The following is a 23,749-nucleotide window of genomic DNA, read 5'->3' as shown; positions in this document are numbered from 1 at the left end:
TTATGAACTCCATAGTTCTGCTAATGAGTCCTAAATCACAGTAGCTTTTTTTCCCTTGTCATATCTTTGTGGATTCATATTGCATTTACAGTTAAATTCAAGCCCTTGAGTCTGTTTCATATGGACAACCATCACCATTGTTGTGTAGTTGTGAGGGTAAAAGAAACCATTAAAACATCTTCCCCCTCGCCCCCATTATGAGAATAATATATAGTACTTTATAAAATCTGAAAATCAAAACCATGATTTTTAATATTTAACAATTGTATATAGTCTTTCATCATGTGGAAATGTCAATTTACTTAACTGGTCACCTAACGTTAGATATTAAGATTGTTTTGAAAGAAATTGTTTGCCATTAAAAATCATGTTGCAGCAAATATCCTGGTACATAAATACAATCCAAATCTTACCATGATTGACAAGGCCTCTGATTACCCCTCTGACCCGACCTTGTACTGCACTCTCCCACTTCTCAGTATCCTCCAGCCTCACTGGCCTCTTCAGCTGTTCCTTGATAAGCCAAGCTCATTCCTGCCCTGAGGTCTTTGCATTTACTGTTTCCTTTTCCTGAAATGTTCTTCTGATTTTTTTCCTGACTTGCTCCTTCACTTTGTTCAGATCTCAGCTTAAATATCTCCTCTTCAGAGAGGCCTCTCCCAAACACTCGTCCAAAGTACTCTTTTCCTACCCCATCATTCTCTATGATTTGACTACATTTTCTTTTTATCTCTTATCATCTAAAATTATTTTGTTTTTCTGGTCACTATGAGTCTCTCTCCACAAGAATGTCTTCAGTTTCATGAGGCCAAGGATTTTACCTGTCTTGTTTATTGCATCCTCAGCACCTAGAAGCAGTGCCTGATACATAGTTTGATGCTCAAAAAAGATTTATAAATCTTTTTACATATCAATGACTATATCCTTAGTATAAATACCTATGTGTATAATTATTGAGCCAAAGGATAGGAATATTTTTAAGGCTTTTGATGCATATTTTCAAGTTGCTTTCCAGAAAGGTATGCCAAACTACACTCCTAACAACAGGAATGCCCACCTTAGTCACCTTTGCCAACACTGGACATAACAGAAAAAAAAAAAACCCTAACTTTGCTTCTTTGAATAAGACAGAGCAAAACACAGAGTTCTATGACATGTCCTAGAGACACCTCGCCAGGATGACATTGATCCATTGATTGCTACAGGCTGGGTATGGTCCTCTGACCATTTACACATTTATCTATATTATATGCCTCAAAAACACTCTATTACCCTGTCCATGTGTCTCTATTGTATCCAAAGTACAAAAATGGCATCTGAAGGGCTATCATAAGGAAGAACAATTAGACTTCTACATAGCCAAGACTCATTGGGATGATTTATAGGACAGCTCAACAAGGAACAACTTTCCAACACCTACTTGGAATACAATGGGCTGCCCTCTCTCACGACTGTGAGCCTCCCCCTACTAGATTGCTTGTTTTCAAGCAAGCAGAGCCTAGATAAACACCTGGGAGTTGTATTATAGAACAGTCATGACGTACATGACAGATGTATTCACACGAATGCCATGTGCACTAGCTTTAGCTTCATCCTATTTTCTCTCACACCAGGACGCAGATCAGAATATAAGAGAGGGAGCAAGATCTTGCCACAGACAAAATCTCAAATATGATGTATGTGGGATGTGTGTGTATACGTGTGTGTGTATCACAACTGCTAGCAACCCACCAGCATGTCCCAACACCATAGCTGAGAACCACTATAATAGAGAGATTCTTTATATAAAAGCAGTGGGAAGTCAAGATGAAAGACCTCTGGGGTTCCTTTAAGCCAGTGGTTCTCAACCCTGGCTGCACATAAGGAATCTCTGGGGAGCTTTTCAAAAAGGCCAGGTCCCACCTCAGACCAATTAAATCAGAATATCTGGGGGTGGGGTCCCAGGCAACCTGTGTTTAAAAGCTCCCTGGGGGATTCTAACGTGTAGCCAGGGTTGAGAATTATTTCTTTAGAGTCTATAATTCTTCTAGCACTGATTTCAGTGTTACATTATATCTCAGAATGATAAGATCTGGTAAAAATTGTAACATAAAGGATACCAGGCTAGGAATTGGGAGGCTTGGGCTCTAGTCTTATATTTAATACTTGGCATGACCTTGGACAAGTCACTCCATCCAAGTTTATCTTCATTCTTTCATTACTAGAGACCAGAATACCTCCTCCCTCTTTTCTGCCAAAGGGGACAAATGGGAATATTTGTAAAAATGCTTACAGTGCTTTAATAACAATACCTGCATGATATTTTATCCTTCACAAGGTGCTCCTGCATATATTCCTTCTTTTAACTTCTCAGACACCATATAGCCCCATATAAAGGTAGTATTATTAAAACCCATTTATTAAAAACAACAACAACAAAACCCATTTATACAACTTTGACTGTTACTTTGACTCAGGATATTAGTGCTGGAAGGGACCTTATATATCACTATTCTAGCCTCATCCCTTTATTACATAAATAAGGAATCTGAGGCTCAGAGAGATTAAGTGACTTGCTTAAGGCTATCCAACTAAACAGTGGCAAAGTCAAGGCTACAACTCATGTTTACCTGGCTTCTAAGCTATCACTTCTTTACTACAGCACATGGCCTATCCTTCGGCATCTCCTTAGTACAGATAGGAAATATAGCTGAATGAGGAAACCTAGTTTTTTCAGCATTAGCTTTGGACAAGTCATCATTTTGGTACCTGCTGCAGTCTCCTTTGCAGATACCTAGTGATTCATACCAGCCCGCTTCAGCTGGGTTGAAACAATAATAATCAGGATGGCCTTCATGCAAAGCATCAAGGTCTACAGCTGATGTGTCTACAAGCAGTCTGATCAAAGAGCAGTCCATGTACTTCGAGGCCTCCAAAAGGGAGAAACTAGATTGTATGCCAACTTGCTCCCCTTAAAGCCCAGTTATATTCTCAAGTTATAAAATCAGGGAAAAAGCCTAGAAAATAATCATCTCTCAGTGTTTTAGAGATAGGATTTATCATTGATAGCAAATATCACTTACTTGCATTTTTGGCTATACTTCTATATTTCCTTTTTAAGCTTACAGCAACAGTGCTATTATATCTATGCTTGTGTGTGTGTGTGTGTGTGTGTGTGTGATAAGCTTTCCTCAAGGACAAGTATACCCATATTTGCTTGCCATTTGGAAACTCCTTCCCCAGAGTTTTAGGTCCTCTACCATTTGTTTCTGTGTGTACTTCTCACCTGTGCTTCCTAGTACTTGGCTGACCTTTTCATCAACAATCAGCTCATGCTTACCACTTCAACCACAGTAGAGAGCATAAATGTTTGCTGAGTAAGTGAATCAAAGTCAGACATGTTCTGCCCCATCTTCTCTCAGTGTCCCAGCTCTATGTCCCGCTACTACCTCTACTATCAAGTCTTTACGATATGCTATTCATTGTGCCAGAAAATGGCTTCCCAGGTGCTCCCAAGACTGTATTTCCCTTTCTGTCTTATAATGAAGCAAGAGTCATCCCTTTCTGGCATGTTCATAAACTATATCTATTTGGTTTGGCTTTACAGTCACTCTTAAAAGCCGCTCAGTCCATCTCCCTGAGATGAGTATGCTGAGGTCCTGTGATGTGTTCCTATTTCTTTGGCTTGTTTTCCCATTAGATTATAAGCTCTCTGAGGCTAAGGATGAGCTCTTAGTCCCACTAAGAGCACATGGTATGTTGCATTCCTGATGACTTTCCAAATGACTTAAGGCCACCACGGCTGTCTAGTCCTCATGAGTTGCTTCTCTCTGGTGTTGTAGCTTTACAAGGCTCAGTTCCCCATGTGGTGCACTATCAGCTAATGAAATCGAATAACCTTCCAGGAATCCAGCTAGGGTAATTTGTGAGCTGTTCTCTTTAAGTGGAATGTGGCTGCAGGCCACAGTTGGGGTAGTGATGAACTGTAATGCCTGGGAAGTTAATGTTTCAACATAGAACACCTAGGTTTGATAAATCCGTAGGATTATCATTGTGTAAGTAAATAGAGCATGCCTCAAAGTCAGATTGTTTCTAACTAGCCTTAACTTTGGTGTGTTCAATCTTAAAGCTCCCACTTAGCTTCTGGGCTACAATTTTTACTGATATGACCATGATGTGGTAGAAACAAACTGGACTTGGAGTCAGAACATTCGATTTCAAGTCCTGACTGTCACTTTGTTTTATGTCCCTGGGCAAGGTCATTTCCCTCTCGTGGGTCTCAGATCCAGCTGTAAAATACAAATAATAAACACCTCACTGGATTTTTTTTTGCTGACAATGAAAAGAGGTAACATATATGAGAATGGTATATAGACTGTAAAATGCTTTAAAAATGTGAAAGATTATTATGGTCACACTGGAACCAGTTTCAATGAGATGGTATAGAACACTACTACTTGTTCAGACTGGTCAGAACTTGAAAACATGAAAAGAGCCTCCCTGTGCACCCAGGCAGCCCTCTCAACTAGCCCCCAGTTCCATACAGAGTTGGCCCAACAAGCACCCCTCAGCAGAGCCAGTGCCTCTGAACACGATCGAGGGATTGAGGTGTAGGGTCTGGGGCCGGTACACCCTCACTGGCAGTGAAGACTAATAACTAGAACCCCTGAAAGAGATGAGCTGCCTCCTACCCCTTGGATGTTCTTCTTGGACATCTTAACTAATTTTGTTGGCTTCCATTCCTCATCATCCCCATCACCACCATCACCATCACTGTCCTCAGGCTCATTCACAGAATATTCTGAACAATATTTTATATCTTCGATGTTCATGCTTTGCTCCAGGAACTTTTCTTTAAACCGGGGAGGTTTGGGCTAAGAAAAAAAGTTTGGAATGGTTATTTAATTAAAAACAACAACAACAACATGTGGATTATATCTTCCCAGTAGCTGCTGCCCGCTATATTCTCAGAGCACAGATTTCAGATTTCCTCAAATATACCCCACTTGGCTTTACCAATCAGAAGAAATTCTGCTTTAGCCTTTGGCCTCAGTCTTTGAAGGGAGAGAAACTGAAGGGATAGAGGCTGAGCAATCTGAGGGAGGAGGGAGGGACTCATGATATGATAAGTATCTTTGGATGGACAGCCGAACACTGCTCTTTTCTATGCGTCTCCTCCTCAGTTGTGTTGCATAATGCCTGTACATGGTCCAAAGTCAGCCGTCTAGGGAGGGAGAATGACTATTTTCCTCAAGATTGTACTGTAATTTTATTTGGGACTCCATAGAAAATTGAGATGCTGGAATGTGGGAATTTTAACTCTCAACCACTTCTGAAAGGTGATTTTAGTACACTCACCCCAAACCTTGGCTATGCAAAGGTATCACAGGCCCTGAGCAGTTTACCTTAGGTGGGATATATTCGAAAGAAGAGTCTGGAGATAGAAGGGTATCCTTAGGAAGATGAGATTTCTGTCTGCTGGCTACTTGGAGGAGGTTCAATTTCTATTTGAAAAGAAGAGACAAAGTGTACATTGCAGGGCAGCTTCTGAGAGTGTTCATGGCTAAAACATAAAGATTCCTAAGTTAGCTTAATCTTAAGCCATGGTAAAGTGAGGCACGGTAAGAGCAAAGTAGGTTGAAGGACTCCCACTTTACAAGATCAGTATTAGATTCAGAAAAGAGCAAATTAAAAAATGTGTGGGCTCCCCTGGTGGCACAGTGGTTGAGAGTCCGCCTGCCGATGCCGGGGAAACGGGTTCGTGCCCCGGTCCGGGAAGATTCCACATGCCGCGGAGCGGCTAGGCCCGTGGGCCATGGCCGCTGAGCCTGCGCGTCTGGAGCCTGTGCTCCGCAACGGGAGAGGCCACAACGGTGAGAGGCCCGCGTACCGCAAAAAAAAAAAAAAAAAAAAAAAAAAAAAAATGTGTTTATGCCATCTGAAATGCACATGACCATACCACATGGAAACTAGATGTAGACCTCATAAAATTGAGCCAAGTCATTATACTCAGGGTTGCTCCCACGAGCTGGCCTCTGTTGCAAGAGGGTCTCCCAGGGCTTATTAAATGGGTGGGAAGCTGTACTACCTGCTTCATGATTTTGTTCTCTCGGAGAAGTTGCTGATTTTGCTCACATACTTCCTGCATCTTCTCAAGTTCTTCATCCTATTTCCAGATAATGCAGTGATAGGTGGGGTTATTTTGGGCACTACATGTGGGTTACCAAACAACTCACAGGGATGAAAACATACTACTGCCAAGTTGCTGGCAGCAGGTGGTTTTTGCACAGCAGGCACTGGCGCCCAGAGAAATGCCTGATCCCCACCAATTCCTAGGTGTCCTGAGTGCCACCTCTATTCCAACGCTCCCAAGCAGCCACGACTACACTTGCAGGAAACATGGGCTCTGCTCTACATGCCTTCCTCGTTCTTTTCTATTTTCTAGCCTAATATCCCTTATTCACATCAGGATGCTGATAAAGAAACCCATCCAGAGTGTCAGCTGTTTCTTTGAAGTCTACAGATGCTTTTGCCCACGCTTCTCAACACAGGTTAGGCAGTTTATTTGCTACACTAATAAACCTGATTAAACTTCCTTGGCACTTATGATAATTGGATTCATGCCTACAACCTTAACACATTTGGTTGTCTTTGATGGGCAGTGCCAAGGAAGCCGTAGAGACTGGTGGTTCAGGAAAAAGACTCTAAGTTGGATAAAATAGTACTCCATCATGCTACTAAAGGGTGTGGTATTCCCAGCCTCTGGAAGAAATGCAGACCCCAGGCATTTTACAAACAGGTCAGGTCTCAACTCAGAACAGGCACGGGAAGAGACAGCTAAATGTCCTAGGATTCTACTGGATGATTTAACTTTCTCAACTCTTTAGAGCTCAGCGTTGAGGCAAAGAACCAGGAGGCCTCGAAGTCTGGTATGGAGTATGTACTGTCATTTCTGTACCAAAACGGAGGTTATCCTATATGTGGCTACATCCTAAACACCCCTAAATTGATCAAACAGGGCAACAAGGCAATAGAGACTACCATTATAAAAGGCTACCATTATAAAAGGCTACCTTTATAAAGCTTTTTTTCAGTAGGTAATTACTCTTTCCTGCAGGTACAGTCATGTAAATCAGACAGGATTCTCAGTCAGGCCTGGGGACCCCATCTCTGGAGACCTTTGCCTCATCTCCATACCTGACACTTCAGGATGCTCAGCAGCTGTTGTTCCTTTTCGCTGACGGACTCCTCTAGCTGCTTCTCTGCCATTTGGCTTTGCTGCAGCTGGCTGAGGAGGTATAGCACCTAGAGAAAGATACAACCCAAAGGTACCAAAGGAATGAGAGGAAAAAGGAATTCTGGTTTAGTCCAAGCAGTGATCCAGTTACTCCTTTGTGATTTCAAAGTAAATTGTTCTCTTTGGCTCTCATGGCTTGAAGCATCATCATGTTCATCTTGGTATTAAAGTTGGAGGCTAAGAGCCATTGTCACTGGTATGTGTAAACTTATTAGATAAGTCATTTTTCTCTATTTCTGGTTTCTTATTTACAAAAATTGGAAAAGACTACGTGGTCTTTTGAAGGAAACTTCATACCCCCATTATTATTATTATTATTTTTAACTAACAATAAAGAGCAACAATGGTTTGTTTTCCAGTATAGCTTCTTGGCTCGCCAGCTTACCTTCTCTTGGTGCTGTTGCTCCACTCTCACCAGCTCTGCCTGTAACTCTGTCTCTATTTCAGCAAAATGATTTCGTTCCTCAAACAGCATCTTCTGCATGTCAGCACAGCTGGCCTTGTTCTGTTTCAGGCTGCTTTCAAGCTTGCTGACCTGTATTTTGGAGGAGACCAGCTGGAAGGGATAAAAGAAGATCAGTTTATTTGGAGAATGGCCACCTTTCCCCATTCATTAGGCAGGAAAATGTCAGCTTTCTTGAAATGGACTGAGAAAAGTTCTTCCATGTCCAAGTCCATTCTTATGTTTTCATGTCATATGGATTCTACCATTGAATAGAATCACCACCACCCAAACCAAGGGCCGAGATAGATATCTGCTGAGATAGGTATCTTAGAGCTGGAAGCCACTGCTGAGGTCATTTAATCCCTTGTTTTACCTCAAGGCAAGAATAAACCTAACACAAACAGTATCTGACAATTCCAAACTCTGATACTCAAGAAGTTCTTCCTTAATTTTAAAGAGAAATCCACAGCACACACCCTATGGCTAATTATGTCCCATTTCAGAATGTCTGTGTTCACATGTTGGAACTTGTAGACACATTAGCCGAGACTACAGCTCTGGCTCTTCAGGCTAGATTGATATCCTATGCTGGCCTAGTTTTATATTCTCTACTAGCCCAGATGGTGAACATCATAAACACCAGTGTTCACAAGACTAATCAGGATTTCCTTAGTAGGAAAAATCTGCTAACCCAACACAAAAATGCATAAAGGATAGCACTGCTCAAACTTGCAGAGTTGGAGTTTGTATGCTTGCTTCAATCACCAGAGGTGATCAATTTTAATTCCTCTTGTGACAGTGGAAGATGATATATTTATTTTAAGGTCAGTGAAGATGGATTTTCCTTAAGATGAATCTTTATATGTCAAAGGTTTTCTCTTTCCTAGATTGTATCTTAAACTTTTTGAATATAATACATGTCAGAGGTGTTTTAAAAAGTAGTATAGTATAATATTTTACGTTTGACCTGTGGCCTACTATGGCATCCTGATTTTTCATAATAATAACAGTGAACATTTATTGAGCACCTGCTATATGCCAGGTATGGGTATCAACTTGCAACTCATATATATATATATATTTTTAAATATGGAACGCTTCACGAATTTGTGTGTCATCCTTGCGCAGGGGCCATGCTAATCTTCTCTGTATCATTCCAATTTTAGTATATGTGCTGCCGAAGCGAGCACTCATATATATTTTTAAGTGACTGGCTTGTACTTGCCCACACCAACCTTTACCCATAAAACTATTTCTCTAATGTTTGTGTCATTGTGGTTTCTACCATGAGCAGTGGCAATAACACTATGATAGTATTCTAGGCTAACATCTTATTTCAACCCACCAAGTCAGACCCTGAATTGCTGAGAGGAAGAGAGATGTTTACCTCTCCAATTAAGTATTTCAGGGCACACTTGGCTTCCAGAATGGTAGCAATATTCTCCCAGCGGTGTTTTGGCCTGTCTTCACTTTCTGCATCCAGCAGCTTCTGCTGTAGGTCAGCAATCTGAGCACTCCTTCAGGGAAAGAAACAATGAGCCTTATTTCTAGTAGCCTCAACACCAAGGAGAGGGGAAGAGCTCTGAGGAGAAACTTCAAATAGTTTCACGGACAGAGGTATCAGTTAAATACCATTTAAATAATGATTGAGTCATCTGGTTAGGGTTTTATACAGCATCTCAAAACTTGTTACAAAGGGATGCTAAGACTAACCAAATGGTTTTATTTTATTAAATACTGGTTGAAATAAGTGGGTCATATAGTGGGACTTGGAAAGATTTGTTTTAGTGAGGCTTTTGTTGTAGCACATTGACCATAATGTGACTTTGTCTTGAGGCCACATAAGCTGGAACTGTGACGTGGTGGCTCACCTATGCAAGGACAAGATTCAGGTTAGAGATCTTAAGGGAAAAAAATCTCAAAAGAACAAACAGGTAGATGCTCTTTGCTGGAATCTAACACCAAACTGATACCTATGGCTGGTGTCGTGAGAGGTTATCTTGGAGTACCTGCCACAGGACTGAGAAGTTTCTACGAAAACTAGATACCATGACCCTGGTTATAGCTTCCAGATACTTTACGGTCAAGTATGGCCTGAGATCAAGATGTACACAATATTTCAGTTTTGTCAATAGCTTCCTTCTCAAATTTGCTAGGTGTCCAGTGAGAGGGAGCATACCGGCATGTGTATAACATGCAGTGCTATGTAAGGTACTATAAAGAAGATGGGTACTAAAATAATCTAAGATAGCAGTTCTAAACTTTTTGGGTCTTAGGACCCCTTTACACTCTTAAAAATTATTGAGGACCTCTAACAAATTCAGCTCATGTATGTTATACCTATAGATATTTACAGTATTAGAAAGTAAAACTGAGAAAAACATTTATTAATTCACTTAAAATCAAAACAATCCATTATACATTAACAATTACACCTGCAATGACACTATTTCCAAATAAAGTCACATTCTAAGGTCTGGAAAGGACATGAATGCAGGTTGGGGGAGTGTGTGTGTCACACACACACACAACAACATTCTCCAACACAAAAAATAATGTAGTGAGAAGAGTGGGATTGTTTTACATTTTTACAAATCTCTGTAATGTCTGGTTTGGTAGAAGATAGCTGGATTCTCATATCTCCCTCTGCGTTTAATCTTTTGTAATATGTTCTGGTTGATGTAAATGAAGGCAATCTGGCCGCACATGGATATGTAGCTGGACAAGGGAGGAGCATTTTATTTTATTATTTTATTTTATTGTGGCCGTACCGTGCGACTTGCGGGATCTTAGTTCCCCGACCAGGGACTGAACCCAGGCCACTGCAGTGAAAGTGCCGAGTCCTAATCACTGGACTGCCAGGGAATTCCTGGGAGGAGCTTTTTTTATTTTTAATTTTATTTATTTTTGGCTGCATTGGGTCTTCGTTGCTGTGCATGGGCTTTCTCTAGTTGCGGCGAGTGGGGGCTACTCTTCGTTGCGGTGCGTGGGCTTCTCATTGTGGTGGCTTCTCTTTGTTGCGGAACAGGGGCTCATGGCGCATGGACTTCAATAGTTGTGGCACTTGGGCTCGGTAGTTGTGGCTTGTGGGCTCTAGACTGCAGGCTCAGTAGTTGTGGTGCACAGGCTTAGTTGCTCTGCGGCACGAGGGATCTTCCCAGACCAGGGCTCGAACCCCTGTCCCCTGCATTGGCAGGCGGATTCTTAACCACTGTGCCACCAGGGAAGGCCCCAGGAGGAGCTTTTTTTTTTTGCTGTACGCGGGCCTCTCACTGTTGTGGCCTCTCCCGTTGTGGAACACAGGCTCCAGACGCACAGGCTCAGCGGCCATGGCTCACGGGGCCAGCCGCTCTAAGGCATGTGGGATCTTCCCGGACCGGGGCACGAACCCACGTCCCCCTGCATCAGCATGCGGACTCTCAACCACTGCGCCACCAGGAAGCCCAGGAGGAGCATTTTAATAGCCTTTTCAGATAATTGTGGATATTCTTCTTTGAGACTACACCAAAACCCAACAAGTTCCTTAAAAGTTAGTTGAAATGTGGTTACTTGCAATCTGAATGGATCTTTTACTCAAACGTGATTCTGTAACATGTCATTTGGACAGTCATACAGAGCCTTCAAATCAACACATTTCATTACACAATATAAAAAAGACCACAATTGTTAATATCACTACTGGTCTCATTAGAAAAGTTATGAAAAACTGTCAAGTTTACAGTGGCAGATACACGTTTTCCAAAATTCTAAGTTTTGCTTGAAAGCTCAAATTTTATTTTTGGTGACAAACACTGTCATTTGTTTTCCTTGACTTGACAGGCTCACTCGGTTCATTTCTGAGAAAATGTCTGCCAAGTACCCAAATCTGAATAACCATAGTTTGTCTGTCAGTCGTTCTTTCAAGTAAAAATGATGTTCCATGAAAAAAGAGGCCCGTTAAACTCACACCTCAAACAATCACACAAGTGCTTTTCCTCGAGAGAAACATCGTCCTTCGGCATCAGCACAAGTGGTTTATGTGTTCTTCCCATTCTGTCACACAGAATATTAAAAAGGTCTGAACTCAAGGGTTGAGATTTAATAAAATTAATAATTTTTATTGCTTTATCAAAGCCAAAAGTAAAACTGACTTTTAAGTAAAACCGAGAGTGTGTGGTGGTGAAGTATTCAATGACTGCTAGTACAGGTTTGTGCTACTGGTTTGATTCAAGCTAAGGTGTTAGCAGTTTTGTCCACTGTTGCTTTTGCACTATCATGGCAAATGTCAGTGTAGTAAAAATGGCAAACAATGTCTTAATACTATTATAAAAACAGGGAGTCACCTAGACTCCCTGAAAGGGTCTCAGTGACACCCCAGGAGTTTGTAGACCTCACTTTGAGAACCCTGGTTTAATATATAGTCTTTTCCTTTAACAAGCTTACAATCTGTCTAGATTGACAAGACTAATCAATGTAAAATAATTAATAAATATAAAGATAACATACATCATCTATACTACATGACCGAGTACTGTAAGTTCTGAAGGAGTTTAGAGAAGAGGAAAATTAATGAGGGATGAAGAGTCAGGGAAGGCTTCTTGGAAGAGGTGGGCCAGAACACTTCAGAGTTGTTTTATCTATCAAATGCCCTTTCTTGCCCTTAGGGAAATTCCCTTGATTAAAGTCACCTCTGTCTAATTGCCCTCTACCTGGCACCTGCCCTACATTTAAATAATCATTTACTTATGCACAGTGGTGTGCAGGTAAATGTTTAACAAACAGTACCTAAAAAAACAGATCTGATTTGTAGCTTTTGCTAGTTTCTGTAGTGTGAATACTCTCATCAAAGGAATTGTAAGCTCTCAACAGTTTACAACCGTCTTAAAATTTTAACAAACAATTCCAACACACCACTGTCAGTCATTATACTGTTTCTACTCGAGAGCAAGGACAATGCCATCTATTCTTTCTATATATCCCAACTGCATCCAGTGCGGCATAAAGCAGAAACTCAAACGTTGAGCAACTTAAAGACATATCCAAAGATAAACAGCTAGTATGTGTTGCTAAAAACAAATTAAATGGTCTCCAAGGTCTTCTGGGCAATAAAATTGTATTACCCTAAGACACTATAAAATATCTGTCAAAGTTTTGTTCCTTCTAGATTTCACAGATACTTAAAAGAAAGTAACAGTGATTAAAGAGAAGAGCATTCATTGAGCACTTCTAATATGCCAAGTACTGTGCTATGTACTTTACTTTCTAATCTCATTTAATGGTCATGATACTTTACTTATGCATTATATTATATCTACTTTGCTGATGATCTCTAATTCTCCTTCTCCCAGGTTGTTGATCTTCTGGTATCATTTCTTGGGTTCCTCTAAAGTTTTGTTTTTAGTCAGTTCTTGTGGTATATGATAAAGACCATAGACTTTGGAATTAGATAAACTGAGTTTCAAATCCCAGTTCTGTATAAACTTCAGCAAATTTTTTAAGATCTTTGAACCTTTAGCTTAGATCTCTAAAGTGAGAAGAATGGTACTTACCTCACAAGGTATACCTCATAGGGAGAGACTGAATGAGAAAATGTATCTAACATGTCTAGTGAAGTGTATAGCTCAAAAATTGTTACTTTTTCTTGTTTCTCCTACATCACAAAGCTTCTGAAAAACAAGCTTTTGAATAACTGATTGATAGGTTCTATTTTGATTCAAGGCATAAATTTTTATAATGCCTTAGACATAGTCCCATTACCTGAGTTCCATTTCAGTCTCTAGGCTTTCAATCTGCTTTGTAATGGAATCCTCTGACTCAGAAACTTGACCACGCAGTTCAGCAAGTGAGAATGTACGCCTCTGTAAAGAAGAATAGTGGGGATGAGGGTGAAGTACTACTTGGAAAGTAATTCTCCAAAGTAGTGAGGGCTTCTGGGGAGTGTGGAGTCTGATCATTGGTAACGTATTTCCATAGGGCACTTACGCGGAGTTTAGGAGGTGGATTCTCCCCAGATTCCACTTTTTCTTTGAGTTGAGCCACATCCTGAGCCAGGATCTTTCTGTCTTCAAGAAGGTCATTCAGATGGCGCTTGGCTTCCTCAGTACTGACCATAACCTCAATTTCATTTCCAAGCCAACTCTAGAAGATAAATCAGTGATGTTGGGTTAGGGATGAGGAATCTCTGGCCCATGGGCTATATTCAGCTCCAGATTTAATTTCACTTGGACCAGAGCCCAAGTAACTAGAAGTGAGATTTCCATTTGTGCCTACACTGACCAAAAATCCCAATAATGCTCTAAGAGCCTTTAACAGCAATATCCCAAAAGGTCACAAGAAAAGTTTTCTGCAGAAAATCTTTCTCCAGATATCCTAGCATTTCTATGTATTCTGTCTTTACCTTCTCCACTTTCTCCTTAACCTTTGTCCTTAACAAGTCATAATATAGAACTGAAGTATATTTAGATTACCTGTTCTATTTAATAAATAGATAACTATTATTAATCTTTAAAATAGACGAATGGAATTTTTAAAAAAAGCAAACAAAATTAACTAAATTCAGTTTTTAAAAAAGTAACCATCCCTGAGAAACCTTTCACTTTTGGATGAAGATATACCATGCTAAGAGTAATCAAAGAAAGCTGGAGTGGATATAGTAATATCAAATAATATAGAATTTACATCAAAGAATATTATTAAGAAGAACAAAGGCTGGAGGTATCATGCTCCTTGATTTCAAACTATACTACAATGCCACAGTAATCAAAACAGTATGGTACTGGCACAAAAACAGACACATGGATAAATGGAACAGAATAGAGAGCCCAGAAATGAACCCACACTTATATGGGTAATAAATCTATGACAATGGAGGCAAGAATATACCAATGGGGAAAAGACAGCCTCTTAAATAAATGGTGATGGGAAAACTGGACAGCTAGATGCAAAAGAATCAAACTGGACTACCCTCTCACACCATGCACAAAAATAGATTCAAAATGGATCAAAGACCTAAACGTAAGACCTGAAACGATAAATCTTTTTACAAGAAAACATAGGCAGTAAGCTCTCTGACATCAGTCTTAGTAATATTTTGGGGGCTATGTCTCTTCAGGCAAGGGAAGAAAAGCAAAAATAAACAAATGGGACTATATCAAACTAAAAGCTCTTGCACAGTGAAGGAAACTATCAACAAAATGAAAAGGCCACCTACTGAATGGGAGAAGATATTTGCAAACGATATAACTGATATGGGTTAATATCCAAAAATACACAAAGAACTCATACAATTCAACATCAAAAACAAACAAACAAACAAAAACAAACAACCAGGTTTAAAAGTGGATAGAGGATCTGAATAGACATTTTTCCAAAGAAGACATACAGATGGCCAACAGGCACATGAAAAGATGTTCAACATAGCTAATCATCAGGGAAGTGCAAATCAAAACCACAATGAGATATCACCTCACACCTGTCAGAATGGCTATTATCAAAAAGACAACAAAAAACAAGTGTTGGTTATCCATTCTAAATACAGCAGTGTGTATACCTGAAACTGTCACAACATTGTTAATCAACTGTATTCTAATAGAAAATAAAAAGTAAAAAAACAAAAACAAGTGTTGGTGAGGATGTGGAGAAAAGAGAACCCTCATGCACTGTCGGTGGGAAGGTAAATTGGTGCAGCCCCTATGGAAAACAGTATGGAGATTCTCAATAAATTAAAAATAGAACTGCCATATGATCCAGCAATTCCACTCCTGGGTATTTATCCAAAGAAAACAAAAACACTAATTAGAAAAGACATATATACCCCTATGTTCATTGCAGCATTATTTACAATAGCCAAGATATGGAAGTAACCTAACTGCCATCAATAGATGAATGGATAAAGAAGATGTGAGATATATATATGTATATACGATGGAATATTACTCAGCCGTAAGAATGAAATCTTGCCATCTGCGACAACATGAATGTACCTAGAGGATATTATGCTTAGTGAAATAAGTCAGACAGAGAAAGACAAAAACTGCGTGATTTCACTTATAAGGGCAATCTAAAAAACAAAACAAATGAACATAACAAAACAGAAACAGTTATAGATACAGGGAACAAACAGGTGATTGCCAGGGGGAGGGGCATAGAGGGAGGAAAGAAATAGGTGAGGGAGATTAAGAGGTACAAACTTCCAGTTGCAAAATAAAGGAGTTAAGGGTATGAAATGTACAGTGTGGGGAATATAGTCCATAACTATGTAATATCTTTGTATAGTGACATATTGCAACTAGACTTATCATGGTGATCATTTTTAAATGTATAGAAATATTGAATCACTGTTGTGTAACAGGAACTAACATAGTGCTGTAGGTCAATTATACTTCAAAAATAAACAAACTAACAAACTCATAGAAGAAAAGATCAGATTTGTGGTTACCAGAGAGGCAGTCAAAGGTACAAACTTCCAGTTATAAGATTAAGTAAGTACTAGGGATGTAATGTACAACATGATAAATATAATTAACACTGCTGTATGCTATATATAAAAGTTGTTAAGAGACTAAATCCTAAGAGTTCTCATCACACACAAAAAATTTTTTTTCTGCGGTATGCGGGCCTCTCACTGTTGTGGCCTCTCCCATTGCGGAGCACAGGCTCCGGACGTGCAGGCTCAGTGGCCATGGCTCACGGGCCCAGCTGCTCTGCGGCATGTGGGATCTTCCCGGACCGGAGCACGAACCCGTGTCCCCTGCATCGGCAGGCGGACTCTCAACCACTGCGCCACCAGGGAAGCCCTATTTCTTTAATTTTGTATCTATATGAATGATGGATGTTCACTAAACTTATTGTGATAATCATTTCAAGATGTATATAAGTCAAATCACTATGCTGTATACCTTAAACTTTTGCAGTGCTGTTTATCAATTTATCTCAGTAAAACTGAAAGAAAAAAGAGGAATATTATCAAGGATAAAAAAATGTAATTTCATAATGGTAAGGGAGTCAATTATTCAAGAGAACCTAATCCTTAATGTTTATGCCCCTAATATACAAAGCACCAAAATATCTGAAACAAAATCATATATAAGCCAATAAAGGAGATAATATGGAATCATAAAAATACTCAATTGATCCAAAAGAAGCCAGAAAACAAGGAAAAGGGAATGAAGAACAGATGGGACAAATAGAAAACAAATAGCAATAAGATAGATTCAAATCAACCCATATCAATAATCACATTAAATGTAAATGGTCTAAACACCCCAATTAAAATGCAGATTGTCAGACTGGATTAAAAAAGCTAGACTCAAGTGTATACTGCCTACAAGAAAAACACTTTAAAAACACACAAAGGCACAAAGAGGTTAAAGCTAAAAGGATTTTAAAAAAATATACCATGCTAACATTAAAAGAAAGCTGGAAGGGGCTTCCCTGGTGGCGCAGTGGTTGAGAGTCCGCCTGCCGATGCGGGGGACACGGGTTCGTGCCCCGGTCTGGGAGGATCCCACATGCCGCGGAGCGGCTGGGCCCGTGAGCCATGGCCACTGAACCTGCGCGTCCGAAGCCTGTGCTCCGCAACGGAAGAGGCCACAACAGTGAGAGGCCCGCGTACCGCAAAAAAAAAAAAAGAAAGCTGGAGGGACTATATTATTATCAGAATAAGATTTCAGAACAAAGGATATTGCTCGGGATAAAAATGATCATAATAATAAACTTATTATTATAATAATAAAGGGATCAATTAATCTTACATGTTTATGCCTCTAATAACAGAGCTTCAAAATATACAGAGCAAAACCAGAACTATAATAAGAAAAAGACAAATCCATAATTCTAATTGAAGATTTCAATACCCATCTCTAAGTAACTGATAGAACAAGTAGGCAGAAAATCAGCAAGAATACAGTAGAAATGAATGGCACAATCAATCAAATTAACATGATTGACATTTGTAGAACACTCTATCCAACAACAGCAGAATATACATTCTTCTCAAGTACATACAGTTTGAACATTTGCCAAGACTGACCATATTCTAGGCCATAAGTCTCAAAAAATTCAAAAGGATAGTCTCTAACCATAATGAAATTAAATTAGAAATCATAACAGAAAGATATTTGGAAAAATCTCCTAATATTTGGAAACTAAATAACATCATTTTAAATAACTGTGGATCAAAGAAGAAATCAACAGGGAAATTAGAATGTATTTTGAATTGAATGAAAACATAACTATCAAAATTTGTGGGATGTCATTAAAGGAGTACTGAAGGGGAAATTTATAGAACTAAATGTTTATATTAGAAAAGAAAAGAACTCAAATCAATGACCTCAGGTTCCACCTTTAAGAAAAAAAGCCCATTATATCCAAAGCAGAAATAAGGAAATAATAAAGGTCAGATTGGAAATTAATGAGCTAGGGTTTTGGGGGTACTGTTTTTAATTGTGGTAAAATATACATAACATAAAATTTACTATTTTAACCATTTGTAAGAATGAGCTGGTTCTTTGATAAACCTTAGCCAAACTGATCAAGAAAAAGGAGAAAAGACACAAAATATCAATAACAGGAATGAGATAGAGGACATTACTACAGTTTTTACAGACATTAGAAGGATAATAAAGAAATATTATGAATAACTTCATACCAATAAATTTGACAATTTAGACGAAACACACAAACTACCAAAGCTCACTCAAGAGGAAATATATAACCCGAACAACCCTATATCCAGTTAAAAAACTGAATTACAGTTAACCCCTCCTCCCCACCAAAAGCAACAACTAACAAAAACATCCTTCAGGTCCAGATGGCTTAACTTGTGAACTGTACCAAACTTCCTCTTCTTTTTTTTAAAGGATTTTTATTTTTATTTTTAAAAATATTTATTTATTTATATATGGCTGCATCGGGTTTTAGTTGCGGCATGCAGGATCTTTTGTTGCAGCGTGTGGGCTCCATAGTTGTGGTGCATGGGCTCCGTAGTTACGGCACATGGGCTCAGTAGTTGCGGTGTGTGGGCTTAGCTGCCCCGTGGTGTGTGGGATCTTAGTTCCCTGACCAGGGATGGAACCCGCAATCCCCTGCATTGGAAGGCGGATTCTTAACCACTGGACCACCAGGGAAGTCCCTGTACCAAACTTTTAAGGAAAAAACAATATTAGTTCTATACAAACTCTTACAGACAATTGAAGAGGGGGCAATAGTTTCTAACGTATTCTAAGAGGCCTTGATACCAAAACCAGACAAAGACACTACAAGAAAACAACAGACCAATATCTCATGAACACAGATGCAAAAATTTTATACGAAATTTTATTTTAGCAAAATCTTAATTTTATGTACTGTTGAATTCAATAATACATAAAAAGGATGATATATCACAACCAAGTGGAACTTATTCAAAGAATGCAAGGCTGGTTCCATATTTGAACATCAAAGTCATTCACCAAATCAACAAACTAGAGACAAAAAGTATTTGACAAAATTTATACACACTCATTGGAAATTCCCTGGTGGTCCAGTGGTTAGGACTCGGCACTTTCACTGCTGGGGGCCTGGGTTTGATCCCTGGTCAGGGAAGTAAGATGCCGCAAATTGTGCAGCGTGGCCAAAAAAAAAAAAAAAAATTATATCCACTCAGGATAAAAACTCACAGAAAACTAAGCACAGATAAGAACTTCCTTAAGTTGATAAAGGGCCTCTGAAAAACCTATAGCTAATGTCATACTTAATGGTAAAGACTGAATACTGTTCCCCTGAGATCAGGAATAGCAGAAGGGTTTCTACTGTCACTACTCCTATTCAACATCATCCTGAATGTCCTAGCCAATGCAACAGGGCAAGTAAAATAAATAAAAGACATATAGATTATAAAGGAAGAAATAAAACTATTTATAGATGGCATGATTGTCTATGTAGAGAGTCCCAAAGAACCTACAAAATAGCCACTAAACTAATAAAGTCAGAAGATAAAAGTTAATATACAAAAATCAGTTGTATTTCTATATACCAGCACTGAACAACTAGATAAATAATTTGGTAGTTTTTCTTTTTTTTTTAAACTTTTTATTTATTTTTTTTTACATCTTTATTGGAGTGTAATTGTTTTACAATGGTGTGTTGGTTTCTGCTTTATAACAAAGTGAATCAGTTATACATAAACATATGTTCCCATATCTCTTCCCTCTTGCGTCTCCCTCCCTCCCACCCTCCCTATCCCGCCCTCCAGGCCGTCACAAAGCACTGAGCTTATCTCCCTGTGCTATGTGGCTGCTTCCCACTAGCTATCTACCGTACGTTTAGTACTGTATATATGTCCATGCCTCTCTCTCACTTTGTCACAGCTTACCCTTCCCCCTCCCCTTATCCTCAAGTCCATTCTCTAGTAGGTCTGTGTCTTTATTCCTGTCTTACCCCAAGGTTCTTCATGACATTTTTTCCCTTAAATTCCATATATATGTGTTAGCATACGGTATTTGTCTTTCTCTTTCTGACTTACTTCACTCTGTATGACAGACTCTAGGTCTATCCACCTCATTACAAATAGCTCAATTTCGTTTCTTTTTATGGCTGAGTAATATTCCATTGTATATATGTGCCACATCTTCTTTATCCATTCATCCGATGATGGACACTTAGGTTGCTTCCATCTCCTGGCTATTGTAAATAGAGCTGCAATGAACATTTTGGTACATGACTCTTTTTGAATTATGGTTTTCTCAGGGTATATGCCCAGTAGTGGGATTGCTGGGTCATATGGTAGTTCTATTTGTAGTTTTTTAAGGAACCTCCACACTGTTCTCCATAGTGGCTGTACCAATTCACATCCCCACCAGCACTGCAAGAGTGTTCCCTTCTCTCCACACCCTCTCCAGCATTTATTGTTTCTAGATTTTTTGATGATGGCCATTCTGACTGGTGTGAGATGATATCTCATTGTAGTTTTCATTTGCATTTCTCTAATGATTAATGATGTTGAGCATTCTTTCATGTGTTTATTGGCAGTCTGTATATCTTCTTTGTTTTGATATTATTAGATTTTTAAAAATTTTATTTTTGGCTGTGTCAGGTCTTAGTTGTGGCATGTGGGATCTTTGTTGCGGCACGTGGGATCTTTTGTTGCAGCTCTTGGGCTCTTTGTTGAGGCACAAGGGCTTCTCTCTAGTTGTGGCGCATGGGCTTCTCCCTAGTTGTGGCGCATGGGCTTCTCCCTAGTTGTGGCGCATGGGCTCTGTAGTTTGCAGCACTCAGGCTCTCTAGTTGAGGTGCGCACACTCAGTAGTTGTGGTGTGCAGGCTTAGTTTCCCCGCGGCATGTGGGATCTTAGTTCCCCTACCAGGGATCTAACTTGCGTCCTCTGCATTGGAAGGTGGATTCTTTACCACTAGACCACTAGGGAAGTCCCTTGGCAGTTTCTTATAAAGTTAAACATACACTTACCATATGACCGAGCAATCCCACTCCTAGGTATTTACCCAAGTGAAATGACTACCTTTGTTATACAGAAACCTGTATGTGAATGCCTTTATAGTGGCCTTATTCATGATCACCAAAAACTAGGGGAAAAAAAGACTCCAAGATAACCTTTAACAGGCGAATACATAAACTGTGGAACATCCATATGATGGAATAATACAGGCAACAACATGGATGAATATCAAATGCCTTATGCTAAGTGAAAGAAGCCATACTGTACGTTTCCAGTTATATGACACTGATGCAATGCAAAGTGAAAACAATAATGACAGAATACAGATCAGTGTTTGTGAAGGGCCAGCATATGGATGTGGGAGAAACTGACTACAAAGTGTTATAGGGGAATATAGAACTACTCTATATTTTTATTGTGGTGGTGGTTATACACCTGTATATGATGTTAAAACTTGCAGAACTACAGTAAAAAGGGTAGATCTTACTGTACATCAGTTATACCTTAATAAAATAAGTTGGAAAAAAATCAATGTCGTTTGCCATACTGAATAAAAACAAACCAACCAACCATAAGATCTTAAGATCACCTCAAGAAGATTATCTCAAAAAGATCAGAAACCATAAGATCAGCTCAAGAAGATTCAGAAAAAACTTTTGAAAAAATCCAACATCTATTCATCATAAAAACTTTCAGCAAACTAAGAACAGACAAGAACTTCTTCAACCTGATGAAGAACATATACAAAAAACCTATAGCTAATATCGTACTTAATGGTGAAAGGCTGAATGCTTTCTCTCTAAGATTGGGAACAAAGCAAGGATGCCCTCTTTTCACCTATTCTATTCGATATTTTATTGGAGGTTCTAGCAAGTACAATAAGGCAAGAAAGTTTTTTTTAAAGGCATACAGAGTGGGTAAGGATAAATAAAATTGTCCCTATGCGCAGATGATGTGATCGTCTATGTAGAAAATCCAGTGACAGAAAGCAGATTAATGGCTGCCTGGAGATGGGGCGTAGAGGGATAGACTGGGGAGGGGAGGGAGGGATTACAAAGGTGTACGAAGAAAGTTTTGGTCCTGATGGACATTGACTTTATCTTGATTGTGGTGATGATTTAATGGGCGCATATCTGTGTCAAAACTTATTAAACTGTACACTTTAAATATGTATAATTTATTGTAGGTCAAGTATACCTCAATAAAACTTTAAAAATTAACTGAACAGGGGCAGGGATAGAAAGGGTTCACTACTCATGGTCTTTAACAACCGTTCAGAGATAATCATATCTTTAGGAAATAATGCTTTCAGGTAGAACTCCAGATTTTGTAGTGTTTACTTCTAAACGAAAAGAAAGCTACTTCCCATTTTTTCCTATTCCCAATGTACATAAGACAAATGGCAGTTCAAGTTGTCCATACCTTCACTCGAGCTGTAGTGCCTTCCATTCCACGGCTCTGAGTCTCCTTCCGCTTTTCTGCGACCTCTCGTTGTTTTTGGAGAGCATCCTTGAGACGCTTGTTGGCAGCTGCTGCCTAAATAAAAATGGCTCATAGTAATGTTGAATTGAAGGGTAGAAAGAAGAACATTCTTCATTAATTATGTATCTGATGATTCATACAGCTAATCATCTGAGAAATACAAATTAGAACCCAGTGAGATGCTTTTACTTAAACCCTGGAGTGGCTACGATGAAAAAATAAAATGACTGACAATCCCCAGGTTAGTGAGGATATGGAGCAACTGAAACTCTTATCCATGGCTGGTGTGAGTAAACTTTGGTACAAACACCATGGAAAATCATTTGTCATTATTAACTAAACTTGAACATACACAATCCCTGTGATTCATCATTTCCCCCCTAGGTATAACTCACCAGAAATGCTCACGTACCTGTGCCAAAAGATACTGAACGGCAAGTTCAGAGCAAACCACCCCTACGTGCAACAGCATTGGTGTTTATTACAATTCTACTACCAAATCAAAGAAACAAGATGCACTTCATTCTCTGTAATTCCCTTCAAAACCAGGAAAAATAATTTGTAGTGTTAGAAGTCAGGACAGTCGTTACCTCTGAGGAAGAGGGAAGGACTCGTCATTTGGAGAGAGAACAGGTGGGGGTGGGGATGAAGTTCTAAGGTTCTAGTAGTGACTTGTTTGTCTTAGGTTGATGGTTGTACAGGTTTTTTCGCTTTGGAATAACTCGTGGAGATGTACATAATATTTGTGCCCTTTTTAGGTATATATATTCTACTTCAATAAAATAATTTATATTAACATAATAAAAAAGAAAGAACATTCTAATTTCTAGCATATTAGTCAAGAAAAATAAAAAATTCTATGGGTTTGAATTCTTATAGGAACTACATTTATAAGTCTCCATGTACATAACACTGGTGAACAGCTACTCCGTTAGAGCCTAGGGGAGGCACACAATTTCAAGGAAGCACTGCAGATTGAAAGCGTCTGGAAATGTCATATATCAGAATTACTCTTTTTGTTTTGTTTTGTTTGGAAAGAAGCAAGCCCAATTAGAAAAAATCCTTATTTGAATAGTGCCATTTTCATCAGGTTTTTATCTGCTGACAGCTCATGACAAACAGGGATCAAGACTTA

General features: G+C 39.2%; 1 protein-coding gene across 1 annotated transcript in view; it reads right to left on the bottom strand.

Annotated features, from left to right (window-relative positions):
• KIF4A (kinesin family member 4A) overlaps window positions 1-23,749 on the bottom strand; it is a 126,182-nt gene that overhangs the window by 11,329 nt on the left and 91,104 nt on the right. The window contains exons 19-27 of the mRNA XM_082681712.1: window positions 22,555-22,668; window positions 13,683-13,838; window positions 13,458-13,558; window positions 9,109-9,238; window positions 7,662-7,832; window positions 7,177-7,284; window positions 6,068-6,145; window positions 5,385-5,483; window positions 4,671-4,853 (exon numbers count right to left, since the gene is read on the bottom strand). Of these exons, the coding sequence (XP_082537838.1) occupies window positions 4,671-4,853; window positions 5,385-5,483; window positions 6,068-6,145; window positions 7,177-7,284; window positions 7,662-7,832; window positions 9,109-9,238; window positions 13,458-13,558; window positions 13,683-13,838; window positions 22,555-22,668 (1,140 nt within the window). The remainder of the gene's footprint in view (window positions 1-4,670; window positions 4,854-5,384; window positions 5,484-6,067; window positions 6,146-7,176; window positions 7,285-7,661; window positions 7,833-9,108; window positions 9,239-13,457; window positions 13,559-13,682; window positions 13,839-22,554; window positions 22,669-23,749) is intronic.

Source organism: Grampus griseus (genome assembly GCF_964374135.1).
Source record: "Grampus griseus genome assembly, chromosome: X".
Classification (NCBI taxonomy): Eukaryota; Metazoa; Chordata; class Mammalia; order Artiodactyla; family Delphinidae; genus Grampus; species Grampus griseus.
Note: the sequence above shows the minus strand (reverse complement) of the source record. Positions and strands in the feature narration are given on the sequence as shown.